Source organism: Bufo bufo, chromosome 7 (genome assembly GCF_905171765.1).
Source record: "Bufo bufo chromosome 7, aBufBuf1.1, whole genome shotgun sequence".
Classification (NCBI taxonomy): domain Eukaryota; kingdom Metazoa; phylum Chordata; class Amphibia; order Anura; family Bufonidae; genus Bufo; species Bufo bufo.
In genome coordinates, this window is record NC_053395.1 from 14784522 (window position 1) to 14807088 (window position 22567).

The 22567-nt window shown below is 47.5% G+C and overlaps 1 protein-coding gene across 4 annotated transcripts in view; it reads left to right on the forward strand.

The window, feature by feature from the left end:
• The first annotated feature begins 3904 nt into the window (after positions 1 to 3904).
• The window catches only part of LOC121008072, a 31823-nt gene continuing 13160 nt past the window's right edge, over positions 3905 to 22567 (forward strand). The window contains exons 1-5 of one of the 4 annotated variants that reach the window (XM_040440361.1): positions 3905 to 4169; positions 16126 to 16330; positions 18532 to 18641; positions 18960 to 19170; positions 20827 to 20936. In XM_040440361.1, the coding sequence (XP_040296295.1) occupies positions 4089 to 4169; positions 16126 to 16330; positions 18532 to 18641; positions 18960 to 19170; positions 20827 to 20936 (717 nt within the window). In that variant the 5' untranslated portion in view covers positions 3905 to 4088. Of the gene's footprint in view, positions 4170 to 4278; positions 4371 to 5292; positions 5341 to 16125; positions 16331 to 18531; positions 18642 to 18959; positions 19171 to 20826; positions 20937 to 22567 lie in introns of those variants that run through there. The other 3 variants (XM_040440364.1, XM_040440362.1, XM_040440365.1) reach the window with 3 other exon arrangements.

Sequence of the window (22567 nt, forward strand, 5' to 3'; positions counted from 1 at the left end):
TGCCCCCCCCATGCCAGCCATCATGCCCCCCCATGCCAGCCATCATGCCCCCCCCCCATGCCAGCCATCATGCCCCCCCCATGTCAGCCATCATGCCCTCCCCCCCATGTCAGCCATCATGCCCCCCCCCATGCCAGCCATCATGCCCCCCCCCATGTCAGCCATCATGCCCTCCCCCCCATGTCAGCCATCATGCCCTCCCCCCCATGTCAGCCATCATGCGCCCCCCATGCCAGCCATCATGCCCCCCCATGTCAGCCATCATGCCCTCCCCCCATGTCAGCCATCAGCGCAAAAAATAAAAATAAATTACCTCTCCTGCTCCTGGACGCCACCGCTCCTCCCCACCAGCGCTCTCTCTCTTCTTCCTGGTTCGTGGCTGTCAGCTGTGAAGGCTGCGCACAGTGAGGTCACATGGTGCGCAGCCCTGCACAGCCGACAGCTCCTTCACCGCTTCCCGGTCCTCCAGTACTAATGAACCGCTTCCAAAATATAAGCGCTTCATTAGTATTCACCCCATAAGACACAGGGGAAAACTGTGTCTTATGGGGCGAAAAATACGGTAATAGAAAGATTACACTCTACTCACGTAGCTGTAGAAGGATGTCTACGTCATGCACGGGAATATGTTTATTGGCCTGGAATGAATGACCACATAACTAACTTTATAGCACAGTGTGAAATCGTGCATCGTGCAATGATAAGCAACACAAAGAGACATTACAACCACATACAATTCCAAACAGACCATGGTCAAAAGTAGCAACAGATCTGTTCACGTGGAAGGACAAAGAATATCTGGTGACTGTGGACTATTTCTCCAAGCTCTGGGAGATGGACTACTTACAGGACACAAGGGCAAAAACCGTAATTAAAAAAACTCAAGCCCCATTTTGCCAGGTATGGCATTCCTGATATTGTGTTCTCTGACAACGCTGCTCAATTTATATCTGAAGAGTTCAAAAAATGTAGGGGGAGGTGGGAATTTGAGCACCAGACATCATCTCCAGGATATCCTCAGAGTAAGGGCTCATTCAGACGGCCGTATGCTGTCCGCAAAAATACTGAATGCTATCCGTTTTTTTGCGGATCCGCAAAAAAAACGGATCTGCAAAAAAACGGATAGCATTCAGTATTTTTGAGGACCCATAGACTTAAATGGGGCCATGTCCTGATTTTCACGGACAAGTATAGGACACGTTTCATTTTTTTTGCGGATCCGCAAAAAAACGGATAGCATTCAGTATTTTTGCGGACAGCATACGGCCGTCTGAATGAGCCCTAAGGGCTCATTCAGACGGCCGTATGCTGTCCGCAAAAATACTGAATGCTATCCGTTTTTTTGCGGATCCGCAAAAAAACGGATCTGCAAAAAAACGGATAGCATTCAGTATTTTTGAAGACCCATAGACTTCAATGGGGCCATGTCCTGATTTTCACGGACAAGTATAGGACATGTTTCATTTTTTTTTGCGGATCCGCAAAAAAACGGATAGCATTCAGTATTTTTGCGGACAGCATACGGCCGTCTGAATGAGCCCTAATGCAGAGTCAGCAGTAAAAACAGGCAGGTACAGATGTATACCTGTCTATAGTGGACCACACTAGGCCTAGACACCAGTCCAGCACAGCGGAGTAGACGTACAAGGACTCTCTTACCAACTGCAGGTCAACTACGAAAGCCAAAGCTTGTGGCCAATGTTAAAGCCAAACTGAAGAAGAATCAGGATAGGCAAGCTTTCTATTACAATAAATCTGACAATGGCAAATATGACAAACACTGGCAAAAGGCGAAGGTCGTCCAGAAATTGGGACCGCGGTACTACGAAATTATAACAGAGGAAGCAGGGGCGGACACAGGTAGCAAAGGGCCCCTGTGCAAAGGATGTACCTGCCCCCCCCCCCCCCCAATCACATACAAATATAAACATATATGTGCAAATATATATATACTTTTCTTACTAGGTCACGCCTCTAACTCTGCCCAAAGCATAACTATACACACCCAGCCCCCTGTGGTAATGTGAACAGCGCTGGAAGGCGTGTTGTCCCACTTCAGGTCCCTCAGATGAGTGAGACAGGTAAAATCCAGAGAGTGGCAGTAGTCTCAGGAAAGCATAGTTTGCTGAGACATTTCTGTATACATTTTCTGGGCTGGATTTTACTTGGACTGGTGGCTAGGCTTGGTAGAGGGAGTTGCCAGTCCACACCCTTCCAGTACGGGTTTTCCTTTCTACCTGAGGGGATCGCAGGTGAGGCCTGCATAAAGCGCCTCAGAGCAGAGGCTCTGTGCGTGGTCTCAGCTCGCCAGGCTGAGAGACCTCGGGGGCACTGTGACAGCCCGAAGTTTGGGGAACGCCGTGACTCAAGGGTCACAAGGCCGGAGTCGGGAGGACTGTTGGGCCACACTTCCCCATACAGGTACGGGGGGCTGATTACAGCCGGAGAGGCTGGGGAACTACGGGCTGAGTAAAAGCCGCATATGGGTTCCGTGTGTGAACAGGGTTCTGTAGCCGAGTCAGGGCCACGTTAACAGGTGTAGTGAGAGCCCAGACGGGCAGGTGTTTGTTTTGATGTATGTGGGAAACTCACCACCCCCCCCCCCCCCCCCCCCCCCCCAGAGATTATTAACTGGACTGTTCAGTGTATGAAAAATGTCCCAATAAATGCAATGTTTGGCCCCAAAAGCTGCGGGGGGGGGGGGGGGGGGGCGATTCTTGTGAGAATGACACCCCCCCCCCCACCCCAAGTACAGCGATCCCTTACACCTCACATAGTAATGATTTAATGATTCCCCCTTTGTGCCAGTGCATAGTAGATATGCCCTGATTTGTGCCCCCTCACAGTAGTAATGGTCAGATATGAGCCCCCTCACAGTAGTAATGGTCAGATATGTGCCCCCTCACAGTAGTAATGGTCAGATATGAGCCCCCTCACAGTAGTAATGGTCAGATATGAGCCCCCTCACAGTAGTAATGGTCAGATATGAGCCTCCTTCACAGGAAGTTAAAAATATATACTCCCCTAGTTCCTCCTAATGACAGTTCAGCCGCTGGCGCTCCACAGCAGTAGCAGGATGTAGTGGAGCACAGCAGATTCCCGGCCGCTCCTCCTCCTACACAGACCGGCAGTGTGATGTCTGACACTACATCCTGCCACTGTTTCTTTGTTGCCGGTGTAACATTACATTTCCCTACTTCGCGAGATTTCCCTACCTCGTAACTTCCAGTTGCACCGGAAATGACGTGAGGAGGCGTGCCGGAGTTGTGCCGATCTGCACAGGCGCGGAGATCGGATGGATGTTCTGTAGTTAGCTGCGCTTGCGCACTGGGCAGTAATTTTTCCCTACTCTAAGGCTGGTGAGGCTCTCCGGCGCATGCGCAGTGTCCCAGTGTCCAGCTGAACTCCGCTGTGAGATTTCCCTAAGCCGTCGTTTTGCGCATGCGCAGATCGGCACGCCTCCTCACGTCATTTACGAGGTAGGGAAATCTCGCGAAGTAGGGTAATGTAACGTTACACCGGAGACTGCTGAGGAGCTTGGGGAGGTCTCAGGTCAGAGACAGCCAGTCCCAGAAAATAGACACCTCCTATGTCACACGGGCTGGCAGCCAGCTCTGGCGGTGCTCCTCTACTGGGCCATGTTCACCATTTTGTGTAGTTGGTGAAGGATGCAGCAACATGTTCTATGCCGTGTATGGCCTCTAGGGGTCTCACTACTTAGAGATTGGTACAACGGTGTTAGTGCAACTCGGTGGTTGTAGTTCATGAAGCGGCCTCATGTGTAATGGCAGCCGAGATGTGCAGCACCTAATGAAAAGCCTGCTACTAACTCCAGTGTGTGATCACCTGGAGCGGCTACCGGAACCACAAGCCCCGTCCTGCCTCTCACTCACTGTGCCAGTCCGCGATCACGCTGCGTTCTTGGCCCCGCCTCCTCGCACAGCCTCCGGGGAGAGACGTGCAGGAGGAGGAGGGGCCGGGTCCCAGGAAGATAACCCACGTCACACATTGGCTCCTCCTCCTGCAGCCCTCGTGCTCCCGACCAGTTCTTCTGTGATCACCAGATGTGACCGCTCAGTGAGAAAGAGATGAACTCCTCCTGCCTTCCTCCCATCACTGCGGAGTCGTCGGTCCCTTGCTTGCTGCTGGCCGGTCTTCAATCTAGTAAGGTGCGTTTTTTTTTTGTTTTTTTTTTGTTTTTTTTTTATTACTTTTGTTCAGCTTTATTAGGCTACTTCCTTCGTGTGTGTGCTGGAGGCGTGACTCCGCGCACGTCCGGTAGGGGGCGGCAGCAGCAGCTGGCTCAATGAGGAACTTAGTGCACTTTCACTTTAAGGGTCATGAGTGAAGCAGCGGGAGTCTGCGAGCCGGTGAGTGTTCGTCGTGTTATCCGTTCTGTCTGCTCGGCTCTCCGCCTGTCTGTCTCAAAGGGATCCTACACGAATAATGCATACCATGTCATATATACGTCCTGGAGGGTCTAGAGCAGAGGAAGGGAGGGGGGTCTACAGCAGAGGAAGGAAGGGGGGGCTACAGCAGAGGAAGGGAGGGGGGTCTAGAGCAGAGGAAGGGAGGGGGGTCTAGAGCAGAGGAAGGAAGGGGGGGCTACAGCAGAGGAAGGGAGGGGGGTCTAGAGCAGAGGAAGGGAGGGGGGTCTAGAGCAGAGGAAGGGAGGGGGTCTAGAGCAGAGGAAGGGAGGGGGGTCTAGAGCAGAGGAAGGGAGGGGGGTCTAGAGCAGAGGAAGGGAGGGGGGTCTAGAGCAGAGGAAGGGAGGGGGGTCTAGAGCAGAGGAAGGGAGGGGGGGTCTACAGCAGAGGAAGGGAGGGGGGGTCTACAGCAGAGGAAGGAAGGGGGGTCTACAGCAGAGGAAGGGAGGGGGGTCTAGAGCAGAGGAAGGAAGGGGGGTCTAGAGCAGAGGAAGGAAGGGGGGTCTACAGCAGAGGAAGGGAGGGGGGTCTACAGCAGAGGAAGGGAGGGGGGTCTACAGCAGAGGAAGGGAGGGGGGTCTACAGCAGAGGAAGGGAGGGGGGTCTCCGGACGGAGTGACTTTTGTTCCTCTTTGTGTAGGGCAGGGATCAGCAACCTTCGGCACTCCAGCTGTTGTGAAACTACAATTCCCAGCATGCTCCATTCATTTCGATGTGAGTTCTAAGAAGAGCAGAACAAGTATGCATGCTGGGAGTTGTAGTTTCTCAACAGCTGGAGTGCTGGAGGTTGCCGACCCCTGGTGTAGGGTTATCTCTCACGGGAGCAGCGGGCAGGATCGCGGATACCGCAGGACTGGGAATCTTCTCGGCGGCGGCAGAGGTTTAAGGCAGTGTTCAGACCTGGCAGATTGCTGTAAGGATTCCGCACCACTGAACTGTAGCAACTTGCAGTACAATACCAGTGGATGGGGGTTCTAAGACACCGTCCACACACAGCAGAATAACAAGCTGTAGATGTAGAAATCCTCCTGCTGCGGGGGTGCCTCTGTGTACGGGGGGGGGGGGGTGCCTCTGTGTACGGGGGGGGTGCCTCTGTGTACGGGGGGGGTGCCTCCGCGTACGGGGGGGGGGGGTTAGGTGCCTCTGTGTACAGCACACAGCAGAATAACAAGCTGTAGATGTAGAAATCCTCCTGCTGCGGGGGTGCCTCTGTGTACGGGGGGGGGGGGGTGCCTCTGTGTACGGGGGGGGGGTGCCTCTGTGTACGGGGGGGGTGCCTCCGTGTACGGGGGGGGGTGCCTCTGTGTACGGGGGGGGTGCCTCCATGTACGGGGGTAAAATCCACGGTGGAGCAGTGTAACCCATGTTGATCTGCGGCGGGATCTTCAGCAGAACAGTCAGGCATAAAGTGATAAAAATACAAGGTAAAAAGTGAAAGCAAAAGCTGATGACAAGTGAAAGTAAAAACGGCTGGGGGATCGCCCAGGGGATATTCTTCTCCTGATATCGTTATGGGAACACACAGCGACAACCCCACAAGAAGACGTCGCCTGATCTGGACGGTCCGTGAGAGATATCCGATCTATGCTAGTAGTAAGAGGATGTCCCCCTTTATACAGATACCCCCGGCCCCTTTTATATTGCTTGATATTAAGTTTATATTGATTATCACGTCTCAGATTCCTGCTAATATCCTTCAGTTTACAAATGAAGGCAGAAGAACATCTGTTTAAATCCAGACTTTCTCCGACAGGTCACAGGATGTGTTCTACAAGGTCGTGACTTCTGTCCTGGACATCAAAAGCACATCTGTTTAGACTTTCTACTGCAATGGTCGTGACATCTGTCTGGACAGGCCACAGGCTGTATTCTTGTCATTGATTTTATTCCCCTTATAAAATCTTACAGGCCTATAATAACCCTATAAATTGTACAGTAATGCCCGCAGCCCGCACTAACGGCGTCTTGTATTTGTCTGTTTTGATACCTTATGAAGTTTTATATAAAAATTCGAAGACTATAAAGTCGCCAGGAAATATTTCATTGCGGCTTTATAAATAAATTTTGTGATTTGATATCATTTGATAAAGGCATTTATAACATTTGATAAGCTTTTTATATAGAAGCCACCACTTTGTTTTTGGTAAGCCCACTAAATTTAGTAATTTGATAATGCAGTAAGCCGGATTGGGACTGATGCACACTGGCGCAAAATTAATGGCTTTTAGTTTGTGACGCCAATTGCAATGTGCGCAGGTTATAGTCTCGGGGCCCTTTAAGATCTTATAGCTCACGTACCAGGTGAGGAATGCCAGAGGGGGATAGTGTCTCTGTGTAGTGTCAACGGTGTCTCCTACCTTGGTACGGCTGGACTCCTGGCTCACTTGCAATAAAATGAGTGTTGTCAATAGGAGCAATTGAGGAACTTGGGTAATAGTAAATGAGATCCAGACTTGTGATATAATTCCACTTGTCTTTACTGAATGAACATAGAAACCTAGAATGTGTCGGCAGATAAGAACCATTTGGCCCATCCAGTCTGCCCAATATACTGAGTACTATGGATAGCCCCTGGCCCTATCTTATATGAAGGATAGCCTTATGCCTATCCCATGCATGCTTAAACTCCTTCACTGTATTTGCAGCTACCACTTCTGCAGGAAGGCTATTCCATGCATCCACTACTCTCTCAGTAAAGTAATACTTCCTGATATTACTTTTAAACCTTTGCCCCTCTAATTTAAAACTGTGTCCTCTTGTGGTAGTTTTTCTTCTTGGGTGCTGCATAAATCCATATGAGTACAGCAATAGTCCTTAGGTCCCAGCAGGTATTGGCAATATGTGGCAGGAATCTATATGGATTCTGCTTCTTGTCATACGCCTAGTAGAATCTGGCAGGTATCTGTCTTCTGCTCTGTCTGTAATCTGCTTGGTTTGGGCCTGACTAGCTGAGGAGGAATTTGGCTTCTCCTGGACTTTGGATTAAACACTCACAGTTCTGCTCGCAGGGAATGGCTTCCTGGAGATCTGTAGATCCGGAGGTGGCTGCTTGTTTGTCAACCTGCACTGAGGTAGATGACTCAGGCTGGGAAGAGGATCTTTGGGCCTCAGCCGAGGCTGGATCCTTGGTTGGGATCCCTGTAACTAGGAGCTCCTACCAACACAGCCTTCCCCAAGGAGGGGGCTGGTACACACTGGATCTAACTGGTTTCTTCCCTCCCTTGCTGCAGGGCGTGGGACCAGCCCACTTCTGCTCCTAGAAGAGGGGGAGCTAAACACTGGAATGAACTATTCCAGTCTAGCTATGCTAAACTGAACTAAACACATTGCTGCCACCTGCTGGTGTACATGGAAATTACAGCATAATATATGAAACAGGCACAGAAAATACATATAATGGAAAATGCAATGTTAGATTACACAAGATGACGATACATATGCACCTGACATGTTGTAGCAGGAAGAAAGAGTTTAGTGACATACTCCAGGATGTTACAATAACATTTGATAAATTCTATCAATTTATCTATTTATCTATCTACATATCTATGTATCAATTACCTATCTATCTATTCTGTCTATCTACAGACATGTCCTAATATAAAGTCTATACATATATCTATCTATGTAGCTAAACAACCATATAACCCATCTATCTAAAATGTATCTATCAATTTATCTATATATCTATCCTTCTATCTATCTATCCATCAATCCATTTTATCCAGGCAACTATCAATCTATCCAGCTATCTGTTATGTATCTATACATCCATATACCCCATCTATCTAAATTCTATCTACTTATCTATAGTCTATCTTTCCAGCTATCTATATTTATATTGATTGATATAAAATGTATATACTGTTGTGTACTGTCACAGATGTCCTAAGACATATCCTACACAACCATCCCCACCACTCTGTGTCAGTACACACCGCAATGTTGCAAAGTTGTATTCATTTAAAATGTTTACACAATACAAATTTTCAAAAATTGTAGAATATGCTGTAAAAATTTCAAAAGGATCAATTTATCCGTATATCTAGCACAATCTAACGTTTCAATAGATAGATTGATAAAATATTTATCTAACAATTTATCCATTTATCTTTCTATCTATTTCTAACCAGCTAGCTACTATAACATGGCTATCTATCAAACATCTATCTATTTACTTTTCTATCTATCCATCTATCTAACAATTTATCCATATTTTTTGTCTAGCTACCACATATCTATTTATCTATCTATTTATCTAGCTTCTAATATCTAACGTCCAATCTTTCTATCTATTTTCCTATCAATCCATTTATCTAACAATTTATCGATTTATCTATCTTTCTATCTATTTTTTTTCTATCTATCCAGCTATTTAACAATTTATCCATTTATCTATCTATGAGCAATTTTTCCGTATATCTGTGCCAATATAGACAGACAAACCCCACCACTCTGTCAATACACACCGCAATGTTGCAAAGTTGTATTCATTTGAAACGTATACACAATTCAAAATTTCAAAGTGTTGTACAATATGCTGTAAATATGTCAAAATGATCAATTTATCCGTATATCTATCTATCTTTGTATCCTTCTATCTATTTATCTTTCTATTAAACATCTATATTATCTAGCTATCTACCTATTTGCCTATTTATCTATCAACAATCTATCTAAATATCTGCCAATTTATCTAGCTTCTAATATCTATTTTAGCTGTCTTTCTATCTTTCTATTATCTATCTTCCCATTATCTCTCTATCACATATCTATCTATCCATTTATCTTTATATCTATCTATCTTGCTATTTGACATTTTTACAGCATATTGTACAACATTTTTGAAATTTTGTATTGTGTAAACATTTTAAATGAATACAACTCTACAACATTGCTGTGTGTATTGCCACAGAGTGGTGGGGGTGGTTGTGTAGGATATGTCTTAGGACATCTGTGACAGTGCACAACAGTATATACATTTTATATCAAGCACTATAAATATAGATAGCTGGAAAGATAGACTACAGATAAGTAGATAGATAGATAATTGATAGATAGGAAACAGGTAGATGGATAGCTAGACTATAGATAGATAGATAGATAATTTTATAGATAGACTTTAGATAGATGGGGTATATGGATGTGTAGATACATAGATAACGGATAGCTAGATAGATAGACAGTTGTCTGGATAAAATAGATAGATAATTGATAGATAGAAGGATAGATAGATGGATAAATTGATAGATACATTTTAGATAGATGGTTATATGGTTGTTTAGCTACATAGATAACGGATAGATGGATAGATATATGTATAGACTTTATATTAGGACATGTCTGTAGATAGACAGATAGGTAATTGATACATAGATATGTAGATAGAAATTTAGATAGATGGGGTATATGGATGTATAGAAACATAGATAACAGATAGATAGATAATTGATAGAAAACAGGTAGATAGATAGATAGACAGACTGTAGGTAGATAGATAGAATTTAGATAGATGGGGTATATGGATGTATAGATAGATAGCTGGATAGATAAATGGATAGATAACCGAAGGATAGATAGATACATAGATAACAGCTGGATAGATAAATGGATAGATGATAGAATTTAGATAGATGGGGTATATGGTTGTTTAGATACATAGATGGATAGATATATGTATAGACTTTATATTAGGACATGTCCTGACATGTCTGTAGATAGATAGATAGGTAATTGATACATAGATATGTAGATAGAAATATAGATAGATAGATAAATAGATAGAATTTAACAAATGTTATCAAATTACAAAATTTAGTGGGCTTACCAAAAACAAAGTGGTGGCTTTTATATAAAAAGCTTATCAAATGTTATAAATGCCTTTATCAAATCACAAAATGTATTTATAAAGCCGCAATGAAATATTTCCTGGCGACTTTATGAAGTTTTATATAAAAATTCGAAGACTATAAGGTATCAAAACAGACAAATACAAGACGCCGTTAGTACGGGCTGCGGGCATTACTGTACAATTTATAGGTTTATTATAGGCCTGTAAGATTTTATAAGGGGAATAAAATCAATGACAAGAATACAGCCTGTGGCCTGTCCAGACAGATGTCAAGACTAGGGATGAGCGAACCCGAACTGTATAGTTCGGGTTCGTACCGAATTTTGGGGTGTCCGTGACCCGAACATTTTCGTAAAAGTTCGGGTTCGGTGTTCGGCGCTTTCTTGGCGCTTTTTGAAAGGCTGCAAAGCAGCCAATCAACAAGCGTCATACTACTTGCCCCAAGAGGCCATCACAGCCTTGCCTACTATTGGCATGGCTGTGATTGGCCAGTGCAGCATGTGACCCAGCCTCTATATAAGCTTGGGTCACGTAGCGCTGCACGTCACTCTGCTGATACAAGTGTAGGGAGAGGTTGCAGCTGCGACGTTAGGGCGAGATTAGGCAGATTAACTCCTCCAAAAGACTTCATTCTGTGATCGATCTGCAGCTGTGGATCATTGAAGTGCTAATATCGACTTGCTCACTGTTTTTAGGCTGCCCAGAGCGTTTTTAGATCACTTTTTTCTGGGGTGATCGGCGGCCATTTTGTGGCTTGTGGTGCGCCAGCACGAGCTATCACCAAGTGTATTTAACCATCGATAGTGTGGTTATTTTTTGGCCATATACTACATCAGGGGCAAGTTGAGCCTGTCACCCAGCGCCTAAAAAACAGGTCTCACATCTCTATTCAACCAAATCTGTACTGTTTTAGCTGGTCAAGTTATTTGTAGCGACCGTAAAAGCACATTTTTTGTTCTGGGTTGAAAAACTATTCCCAAATTTGCCATTCTCAAAATTGTGGTGAACAGGAACAATGAGGAAAACATCTAATAAGGGACGTGGACATGGTCGTGGAGGTGTTAGTGGACCCTCTGGTGCTGGGAGAGGACGTGGCCGTTCTGCCACAGCCACACGTCCTAGTGAACCAACTACCTCAGGTCCCAGTAGCCAGCAGAATTTACAGGGATATTTGGTGGGGCCCAATGCCGTTCTAAGGATGGTAAGGCCTGAGCAGGTACAGGCATTAGTCAATTGGGTGGCCGACAGTGCATCCAGCACGTTCACATTATCTCCCACCCAGTCTTCTGCAGAAAGCGCACAGATGGCGCATGAAAACCAAGCCCATCGGTCTGTCACATCACCCCCATGCATATCAGGGAAACTGTCTGAGCCTCAAGTTATGCAGCAGTCTCTTATGCTGTTTGAAGACTCTGCTGCCAGGGTTTCCCAAGGGCATCCACCTAGCCCTTCCCCAGGGGTGGAAGAGATAGAATGCACTAACGCACAACCACTTATGTTTCCTGATGATGAGGACATGGGAATGCCACCTCAGCACGTCTCTGATGATGACGAAACACAGGTGCCAACTGCTGCGTCTTTCTGCAGTGTGCAGACTGAACAGGAGGTCAGGGATCAAGACGATGCAGGGGACGATGAGGTCCTAGACCCCACATGGAATGAAGGTTGTGCCACTGACTTTCACAGTGCGGAGGAAGAGGCAGTGGTGAGACCGAGCCAACAGTGGGCAAAATCAGAACACCCGCCGCCAAGAGACTCCGCCTGCTACTGACCGCCGCCATCTGGGACCGAGCACCCCAAAGGCAGCTTCAAGGAGTTCCCTGGCATGGCACTTCTTCAAACAATGTGCTGACGACAAGACCCGAGTGGTTTGCACGCTGTGCCATCAGAGCCTGAAGCGAGGCATTAACGTTCTGAACCTTAGCACAACCTGCATGACCAGGCACCTGCATGCAAAGCATGAACTGCAGTGGAGTAAACACCTTAAAAACAAGGAAGTCACTCAGGCTCCCCCTGCTACCTCTTCTGCTGCTGCCGCCTCGGCCTCTTCTGCTGCTGCCGCCGCCTCGGCCTCTTCCTCTGCCTCTGGAGGAACGTTGGCACCTGCCGCCCAGCAAACATGGGATGTACCACCAACACCACCACCTGCGTCACCAAGCATCTCAACCATGTCACACGGCAGCGTTCAGCTCTCCATCTCACAAACATTTGAGAGAAAGCGTAAATTCCCACCTAGCCACCCTCGATCCCTGGCCCTGAATGCCAGCATTTCTAAACTACTGGCCTATGAAATGCTGTCATTTAGGCTGGTGGACACACACAGCTTCAAACAGCTCATGTCACTTGCTGTCCCACAGTATGTTGTTCCCAGCCGCCACTACTTCTCCAAGAGAGCCGTGCCTTCCCTGCACAAACAAGTGTCCGATAAAATCAAGTGTGCACTGCGCAACGCCATCTGTGGCAAGGTCCACCTAACCACAGATACGTGGACCAGTAAGCACGGCCAGGGACGCTATATCTCCCTAACTGCACACTGGGTAAATGTAGTGGTGGCTGGGCCCCAGGCGGAGAGCTGTTTGGCGCACGTCCTTCCGCCGCCAAGGATCGCAGGGCAACATTCTTTGCCTCCTGTCTCCTCCTCCTCCTACTCAGCTTCCTCCTCCTCTTCTTCCACCTGCTCATCCAGTCAGCCACACACCTTCACCACCAACTTCAGCACAGCCCGGGGTAAACGTCAGCAGGCCATTCTGAAACTCATATGTTTGGGGGACAGGCCCCACACCGCACAGGAGTTGTGGCGGGGTATAGAACAACAGACCGACAAGTGGTTGCTGCCGGTGAGCCTCAAGCCCGGCCTGGTGGTGTGCGATAATGGGCGAAATCTCGTTGCAGCTCTGGGACTAGCCGGTTTGACGCACATCCCTTGCCTGGCGCATGTGCTGAATTTGGTGGTGCAGAAGTTCATTCGCAACTACCCCGACATCTCAGAGCTGCTGCATAAAGTGCGGGCCGTCTGTTCGCGCTTCCGGCGTTCACACCCTGCCGCTGCTCGCCTGTCTGCGCTACAGCGTAACTTCGGCCTTCCCGCTCACCGCCTCATATGCGACGTGCCCACCAGGTGGAACTCCACCTTGCACATGCTGGACAGACTGTGCGAGCAGCAGCAGGCCATAGTGGAGTTTCAGCTGCAGCACGCACGGGTCAGTCGCACTGCGGATCAGACCCACTTCACCACCAATGACTGGGCCTCCATGCGAGACCTGTGTGCCCTGTTGCGCTGTTTCGAGTACTCCACCAACATGGCCAGTGGCGATGACGCCGTTATCAGCGTTACAATACCACTTCTATGTCTCCTTGAGAAAACACTTAGGGCGATGATGGAAGAGGAGGTGGCCGAGGAGGAAGAGGGGTCATTTTTAGCACTTTCAGGCCAGTCTCTTCGAAGTGACTCGGAGGGAGGTTTTTTGCAACACCAGAGGCCAGGTACAAATGTGGCCAGACAGGGCCCACTACTGGAGGATGAGGAGGAGGTGGAGGAGGATGAGGATGAAGCATGTTCACAGCGGGGTGGCACCCAACGCAGCTCGGGCCCATCACTGGTGCGTGGCTGGGGGGAAACGCAGGACGATGACGATACGCCTCCCACAGAGGACAGCTTGTCCTTACCTCTGGGCAGCCTGGCACACATGAGCGACTACATGCTGCAGTGCCTGCGCAACGACAGCAGAGTTGCCCACATTTTAACGTGTGCGGACTACTGGGTTGCCACCCTGCTGGATCCCCGGTACAAAGACAATGTGCCCACCTTACTTCCTACACTGGAGCGTGATAGGAAGATGCGCGAGTACAAGCGCACGTTGGTAGACGCGCTACTGAGAGCATTCCCAAATGTCACAGGGGAACCAGTGGAAGCCCAAGGCAAAGGCAGAGGAGGAGCAAGAGGTCGCCAACGCAGCTGTGTCACGGCCAGCTCCTCTGAGGGCAGGGTTAGCATGGCAGAGATGTGGAAAAGTTTTGTCACCACGCCACAGCTAACTGCACCACCACCTGATACGGAACGTGTTAGCAGGAGGCAACATTTCAATAAAATGGTGGAACAGTACCTGTGCACACCCCTCCACGTACTGACTGATGGTTCGGCCCCATTCAACTTCTGGGTCTCCAAATTGTCCACGTGGCCAGAGCTAGCCTTTTATGCCTTGGAGGTGCTGGCCTGCCCGGCGGCCAGCGTTTTGTCTGAACGTGTATTCAGCACGGCAGGGGGCGTCATTACAGACAAACGCAGCCGCCTGTCTACAGCCAATGTGGACAAGCTGACGTTCATAAAAATGAACCAGGCATGGATCCCACAGGACCTGTCCATCCCTTGTGCAGATTAGATATTAACTACCTCCCCTTAACAATATATTATTCTACTCCAGGGCACTTCCTCATTCAATACTATTTTTAATTTCATTTTACCGTTATATTGCGGGGCAACCCAAAGTTGAATGAACCTCTCCTCTGTCTGGGTGCCGGGGCCTAAATGTGTGACAGTGGCCTGTTCCAGTGGTGGGTGACGTGAAGCCTGATTCTCTGCTATGACATGAAGACAGATTCTGCGCTGACATAAGGCCAGATTCTCTGTTACGGGACCTCTCTCCTCTGCCTGGGCCTAAATGTGTGACAGTGGCCTGTTCCAGTGGTGGGTGACGTGAAGCCTGATTCTCTGCTATGACATGAAGACAGATTCTGCGCTGACATAAGGCCAGATTCTCTGTTACGGGACCTCTCTCCTCTGTCTGGGTGCCGGGGCCTAAATATGTGACAGTGGCCTGTTCCAGTGGTGGGTGACGTGAAGCCTGATTCTCTGCTATGACATGAAGACAGATTCTGCGCTGACAGAAGGCCAGATTCTCTGTTACGGGACCTCTCTCCTCTGCCTGGGTGCCTGGGCCTAAATGTGTGACAGTGGCCTGTTCCAGTGGTGGGTGACGTGAAGCCTGATTCTCTGCTATGACATGAAGACTGATTCTGTGCTGACATATTGCCAGATTCTCTGTTACGGGACCTCTCTCCTCTGCCTGGGTGCCTTGGCCTAAATATGTGACAGTGGCCTCTTCCAGTGGTGGGTGACGTGAAGCCAGATTCTCTGCTATGGGACCTCTGTCCAATTGATATTGGTTAATTTATTTATTTATTTTTATTTTTTTAAATTCATTTCCCTATCCACATTTGTTTGCAGGGGATTTACCTACACGTTGCTGCCTTTTGCAGCCCTCTAGCTCTTTCCTGGGCTGTTTTACAGCCTTTTTAGTGCCCAAAAGTTCGGGTCCCCATTGACTTCAATGGGGTTCGGGTTCGGGACGAAGTTCGGATCCCGAACCCGAACATTTCCGGGAAGTTCGGCCGAACTTCTCGAACCCGAACATCCAGGTGTTCGCTCAACTCTAGTCAAGACCATTGCAGTAGAAAGTCTAAACAGATGTGCTTTTGATGTCCAGGACAGATGTCACGACCTTGTAGAACACATCCTGTGACCTGTCGGAGAAAGTCTTGATTTAAACAGATGTGCTTTTGCCTTCATTTGTAAACTGAAGGATATTAGCAGGAATCTGAGACGTGATAATCAATATAGACTTAATATCAAGCAATATAAAAGGGGCGGGGGTATCTGTATCACTGATTGGTTATCCTACTAAAACTTAACTTTTATTCCTACAATATATGTATTTCAAACCAATACTGTGAATTGTGGGCTGGGGTATCTGTATAAAGGGGGCGTGGTACCTGTCACTTTGCAGTTTGACGAAACATATACCCTCTTACTACTTATGCTCATTAAAGGGGTTGCATTTTCTCTTGCAGGCAGTCATGGAGCCTTCACAACCTATGGATATGTACGTATGCAGACACCTGTGTGAGCAGCTGCTCATCCTCTTCCAGGACCATGAGTGTGACCAATGTGAGGCCACAGACAACGTCGTCCAGTACAGCGCGCTACCCTTGTGTCACGGCGTGGATGTCATACTCAGCCACATGAAGTACTGCCGAGCTGGGATGTCCTGCAATAGTAAGATGAAGGGAAACGCTGCATGGCATCATCAATTTATGTATAAAATATATTTATATCCAGGTACATGGCATAGCGCCAGTGCAGTGGCCAGGGTGCTGGTGGATAATATTCTGTATTTGTCGTGACGCCAATTGCAGCGTGCGCAGGGTACTATCCCAGGGCCCTTCCAAGGTGTTATAACGCACGTCCCAGGTTAGGAATGCCAGAGTAGGGTAATGGCCTATAATGTCTGTATAGGGTGGTGATAATTGTGTCACGGTGTCTCCTACCTGGGTACGGCGGACTTCTGGCTCACTTGCAATAAATTTGAGGGTAGTGATAGTAGGAGTAATAGAGGAACTTTGTAGAATAAATGATGTCCAGACCTTTAGGTGAAGTTCAAACGTTTCTTTACTTGAAATAACTTTCATCCAAGCGGTATACAGCTTTGGTCTCTTGGTCCCAGCAGGTTTTGGCAATGATTGGCAGGAATGAGTACTTCTGCTTTACATGTGGAGCTTGCAGGATAAACATCTGCTTGGTAGCTCTGTAACTGTGGCAGGGTTAGCTTCTGCACTTATCTGTAACTTTGTGGGGACAGACTAGCTGAGGAGGAATTGGCTCCTAGGTTTCTGGACTCATCTCACAGATGGATTCTCAGGGGATGCTTTCTTCCTGGAGCTCTGGAGGTTGTCTATAGTTTCTGCTCTCTTTATCCAGCAGAGCTGAAGGTGCTCTAGCTGGGATATATATGGACATGTCTCAGCCAAGACTATGTCCTTGCTGTCCTCCCTAAAAAGGGGTTCTCCTGGACACTATCTCACACAGCCTTCCCCTGGCTAGTACTCTCTCCCTAACTTCCTTCTCCGCCCATGCTGCAGGATGTGGGTCCAGCCCACTTCTCCACAGAGGGGGAGCTAAGCTGGAATAATCCATTCCAGCTCAGATACACTAAACTGTAACTTGTACCTGCCAATGAGTTGCTGGTATGCCAGGCTAATTACATGAACAATTGCATTTAACATAGATTTATATGCACATTTGTGGAAGACATGAGCAAAATCATATCTGATGACCGTATAAAGGCTCCTAGGAGATAATGGCAGGGTAGAGGAGTGTAGTAACACAACTCTGGGGTGTTATACAAGTAAGGGGGAAGCCATGACCTCACTCACAGCTGAGATACTTAAAGGGGTTATCCACACTAGAAAATGTCCCCCAAATGCCCAGGCCCCTCACACTGAATAGGATCATCCCCGTCCCCGCCTGCCATTGGCTGCTCCCCCCCCGACACTGGATTTTTTCATCCGCGCACGGGGAGAAGCAGCTGCGGGGACCAGGAGCGGCACAGGAAGCGGGGAGCCAAGTAAGTATATTCAGTGTGAGGGGCCCGAGCATATGGGGGACATTTTCTAGTCTCGATAACCCCTTTACGCTGGCCCTATACTCCTCAGGTGGTTATTCCAATTTGGGGGACATGGGGGCTTAAATATTGATGACAAATGCCCGTTGTTGGAAGGAGTGCCGGCGACCACTGTGGCATCTTGCCATATAGCTGCTCAGCCCCGTTGTAGTGAATGCGATTCAGTTGCAGTACCCAGCACAGCCCCTATACCATGTATGGCGCTGTGCTTGGTATACTATAAAGAGGCTGCGGTGCTTGCCCAAGTGCCATGGGCCCTTCAACAGCTGATGGGCTGCGGTGTCGGAAGTTGGACCCCCACCAATGTGATCTTAATGACCTGTACTGAAGATAACTCGTCAGTATTTAAAGGGGTTGTCCAAGATTGGGAACGTGTTTTCATATGACTGTAAAGGTCCAGAGGTTTAAAAAAAAAAGACCATGGCCACCGCTGAGACCACTAGCTGCCCGCCGGCAGCAGTGACGTGCCTGTAGATGGTATGTCACATTACAAGTCTAGTAACTGGAACTGGTTCTTCCCCCCTGCACTATGCCTGGTCTTGGAGAACCCCTTTAACTCTCCCAGAAAGACAGACATGGAAACGGGAGGTGTCCGGTTACCCAGCATGGACGCTGTAGACGCAGTCACCCATCGTTGTCAAGTTATTTGTTCTCTCAAGAATAAGGTCTCAGTGATTCTGGGAGTTTCCCTGGGTGAATTCTGTGGGAGGAAGGTCCCGGGCTATGTGTTTTCTGCAGTGGGACGTCTGTGGGATGTTTCTTACATGAGACTTTTTATTATACGTTTTATCGCTAGTTCCCGGTTGTCCATCTGCGAGAGTAATCGTGTCGCATTGGAAGATCTGCAGAGAGAACGAGTGCCCTGTGGCTTTCTACCTAAGCGGAGATTGCAAGAGTAAGGTCCAGGTAATGGAAGTTTAAGACATGGAAAAAATAAATAAAAATGAGGGCATTTTTGTGGTGGTGTGGTAGTGGACATAGTCATAAAAGTGTGACTGGTGGGGGTCCGACCTCTGCCCTGCCCACTGATTGCAGGAACAGAGGCAACGGCCCCATGATTGTTAGGATTAGTGGGCGTCTGAGCCGTCTGACCACCAACAAGTGGGTTAGGGTACCGACGCCGTAACGGTGCGAAGTCATTGTAAGGGAGGACCACATTGTCTTATTTTCCACCGGCTCCTTCTAGTTTTGTTTCAGTAAATGTGTTTCCTCTCCTTTATTCAGTTGCAATTACAAGCAGAGTTGAAATCCTTCTCGTCTCTTAAAAACACCTGCCATCACCTCTACGACCGGCTGAGCCTCCTGTTCCGCGAACACAAATGTGAGATGTGTGCAAAGACGCACGACAAGGATCTCCGAAATTTACCGCTGTGCCTCAGCGTGGACGCCACGCTCAGCCACATGAAGTACTGCAGAGCCGGCATGTCCTGCCAAGGTAAGTCCACGGCCGGTATTTCTGAAGTCCGTTTTGCTGGAGGCAACGTTGCCGTTTCTGAAAACGCTGCACAATGTTGCTGAACTCGACACATCATTAAATAGCGTCATGTGGTGTCCAGAGGAAACCTCTCTAGATACATTTATCTGGACACCATATGACGCCATTTAACCGGACACCATGTGACACTATCTAAACAGTACATGACTCTATATGACGCTATTTATGGACACCATATGATACTACGCCTCCCACTTTCTGGAGTGAAATTGCACCTAAAATTTTTATGAAGTCGCATTATGTAGTTTAGATAAATACCTTTCCTTGCGGGGTACCCCCCGCTGATGCTGCCACCCTGCCTGTTTTTTTCAAATATCGCTCCTACTCCCCGCTGTTCCCCCTGTTGTTTTCCCGCTTAGTATGTTAATACTGAGCATCGGTAAAGGGAGGAGGGGACGCCAGGGTTTCTCAGGAGGGGAGTCTCGCTCTCCGCTGTGATTGGATCGCGGCACAGCCAGGGAGAAGGAGACTCCCCTCCTGAGAAACCCTGGCGCCTCCTCCTCCCTGTACCGATGCTCAGGGGAGCTTTTTTTTTCTCTCCCTTTTTAAAGTAAGTGTAAATGAAAAGTGAACAAAAGTTTAAAAAATAAATAAATAAAGCAAATATAAAAATGTAAATCATCCCCATATTAAAATAAACAAAAATAAACATCCATAGCATTGCTGCGTCCCAAAATGCCTGAGCTATTAAAATATAAATGTATAAGTGGACAATTCTCCATTTTCTGGTTATTTCTCCATAGAAAAAGGTCGGGGGGTCAGAATAAGGTGATGCAAAGGAAAAAATATTTTTTCAAAATTTTTTTTTTTTTTTTTTTATATTAAAATGCAAGAAAAATTATATAAGATAAATGTGGCATCGCTGTAATCGTACTGACCTGGAGAGTGAATAAAATAAGTCAGTTTTACCTGTAAAACTATGGTAAAATTGTTCAATAGGAGAAAAAAAACACATAAGCATCACTCGCCAAAAATGGGTTTCTTTATTCCAAAATTCTTGCACTACAAGCGTCAGCATATGCATTGGGCGGATCAATACATTGCAGGCATGTAACACGAGTTACGGTACATGCCTGCGCTGTATTGATGCATATGCTGACGCTTGTAGTGCAAGAATTTTGGAATAAAGAAACCCGTTTTTGGCGAGTGCGGCTTGTGGTTTTTTTTTCTCCTATGGGACATTTGCAAATGGCTTGATGGCAGAGCACCACCTTAGTGGGTAGAAGGCCCCGATCCTGGATGTGGAACCCGGGCAGTGCCACCCCGTCTGTCTTCTAGAGAATATTCGTCTATGGTAAAAAACGTGTTTTTCCAATTCCATCCCATTTAGATATATTTTTTTTTCCAGCTTCCCTCTACATCGTTTGGCCAATAGAAAGTACAACTTGTCCCACAAAAAATAGGCTTCAATCGGCTATGGGAATGGAAAAATAAAAACCAGTTATGGCTCCAGGAAGGTCAGGAGTAAAAAACGAAAGCGGAACAAAAAAAAAAATCTGTCTTTAAGGGGTTAATATTTTTTTGCGTTATGCAAAAGTTCAGCGTTTTCAGTTTGTTCTGCAGCTATGAAGTGCTGTATCTTTGTGTCCTCTACAGTTCCGGGATGTGCGACCTCTCGAGGAATCGTTACACATGGGAAGGTTTGCAGGGAGAAGGATTGCCGGGTGGTCTGGAGCCTAAGTAAAGATCGCAAGCAAAATCCTCAGGTAAAGCCGATCGCCTATCATCAGTCGCGAGACAAACACAGCACCCCATGTCCTTAAAGGGGTTGCCTGGACACTGAAAAAAATCGGGGATGGCCGGACATGTTGTTTCAGTTAAAAAAAAATATAAAAAATTCCTGCGATGCGTCTTCATAACCACTGCTTTTGGTCCAACCTGGGGTAGAAGTGTGACGTGCCGCCTCCCGCACGTGGCATCAGTGGTCTGCACATCACACTTCCAGCCGGGACAGAGACGAGCTGAAGAAACCAAGACAACCGGACAAGGCCCAGCCATCACCATTTCTTTTTCTATAGAGAGGTTTTTTATTTTAATTCAAATGTTTTTAAGGTTTTTTTTATTTATTTATAAACAAGTAAATCAAGTCAATACCAGTATAAACTAAAAACACTGAATGGAGGCAAATAGAAGTAAAGAACACAATGGGGAGGGCTGAGGTCAGGGCCGGTGCAAGGATTTTTGCCAACACAACCAAAGCTACATTTTAGCGCCCCCCCCATGTCACATCCCCCCCCCCCCCCATGTAACATCACCTCTCTCCCATGTCACCCCCGCCCCCTCTATTAATGTTGTGTAAAAAACATTACGCTCACCTGGCCCTGGTCCCGTCTGCAGCAGCTCCCCTTCTTCTCCGTGTGGTCCTGGTATCTTCTCTCTGGGTTCCCGACAAGTTTGAGGACCTTTCCCCCTCAGCCAATCAGTAGCTGCAGCTGTGTCAGGTGTCAGGCCAGTGATTGGCTCAGCGGGAAATCACTGGCCTGACATGTGATACAGCTGTGGCCACTGATTGGCTGAGGGGGAAAGGTCCTCAAACTTGTCGGGAACCCAGAGAGAAGATACCAGGACCACACAGAGGAGAACAGCCGCAGGTGGGCGGCCGGCGGCGCGCAAGTGACTTATTATACCCCTGGGCCTGGCCGAGGTAGGTTGTGGAGCACCCGTAGAATTAAAGGGAATGTTCCACCTAGAAATTGTTTGTCAAGTCAAACCACTTACTGTTGCATATTCTTATTTTACTCTGTTTTTATATTCTCTTTGTGCATTTTTTTTATTTTATTCTTTTGTCTGTACATGATTATCCTGCCTGAGTTGTTAACAGTATTTAGAGATACTTTACAGCGGTCACATGGACCGTAGGAAGCTGAAGCCTGGAGATACTCCTTTACTTCTATGGGAGATTGTTGTGGGCATGCTCTGTGACCTGTGCAGAGAGAGAGGGATATCACCTACTGTGAATGGTGCTTCCTGGGTTATCTAAACAAAGGTGTTACCTGTTAGTTTAATCCTGCCCGTGATGATAATGAGATGACTGCTGAGAGGTCAGCTTTGCAGAACATGAAGTGATGAGTCTTGGCATGGCCGCCATTGAAATGATCTGGGCGAATTTTGATCCTCATTGTTGAGTGCCACAATTCCTGAGTCCCCTAGATTTCCTAGAACTAGGCCAGTACCGGGCACGGCCACCGCACTGGGTTGTGCCCTGGCCTTCAGCCATCTGATCAGTGGGGGGTGTCGGTAGTCAGATCCCTTCCGATATGATATTGACAGCCTACACTAAGGATAGTCCTCCAATATCCAATTCTCAGAAAAACCCTTTAGCATAATATAATCTAAT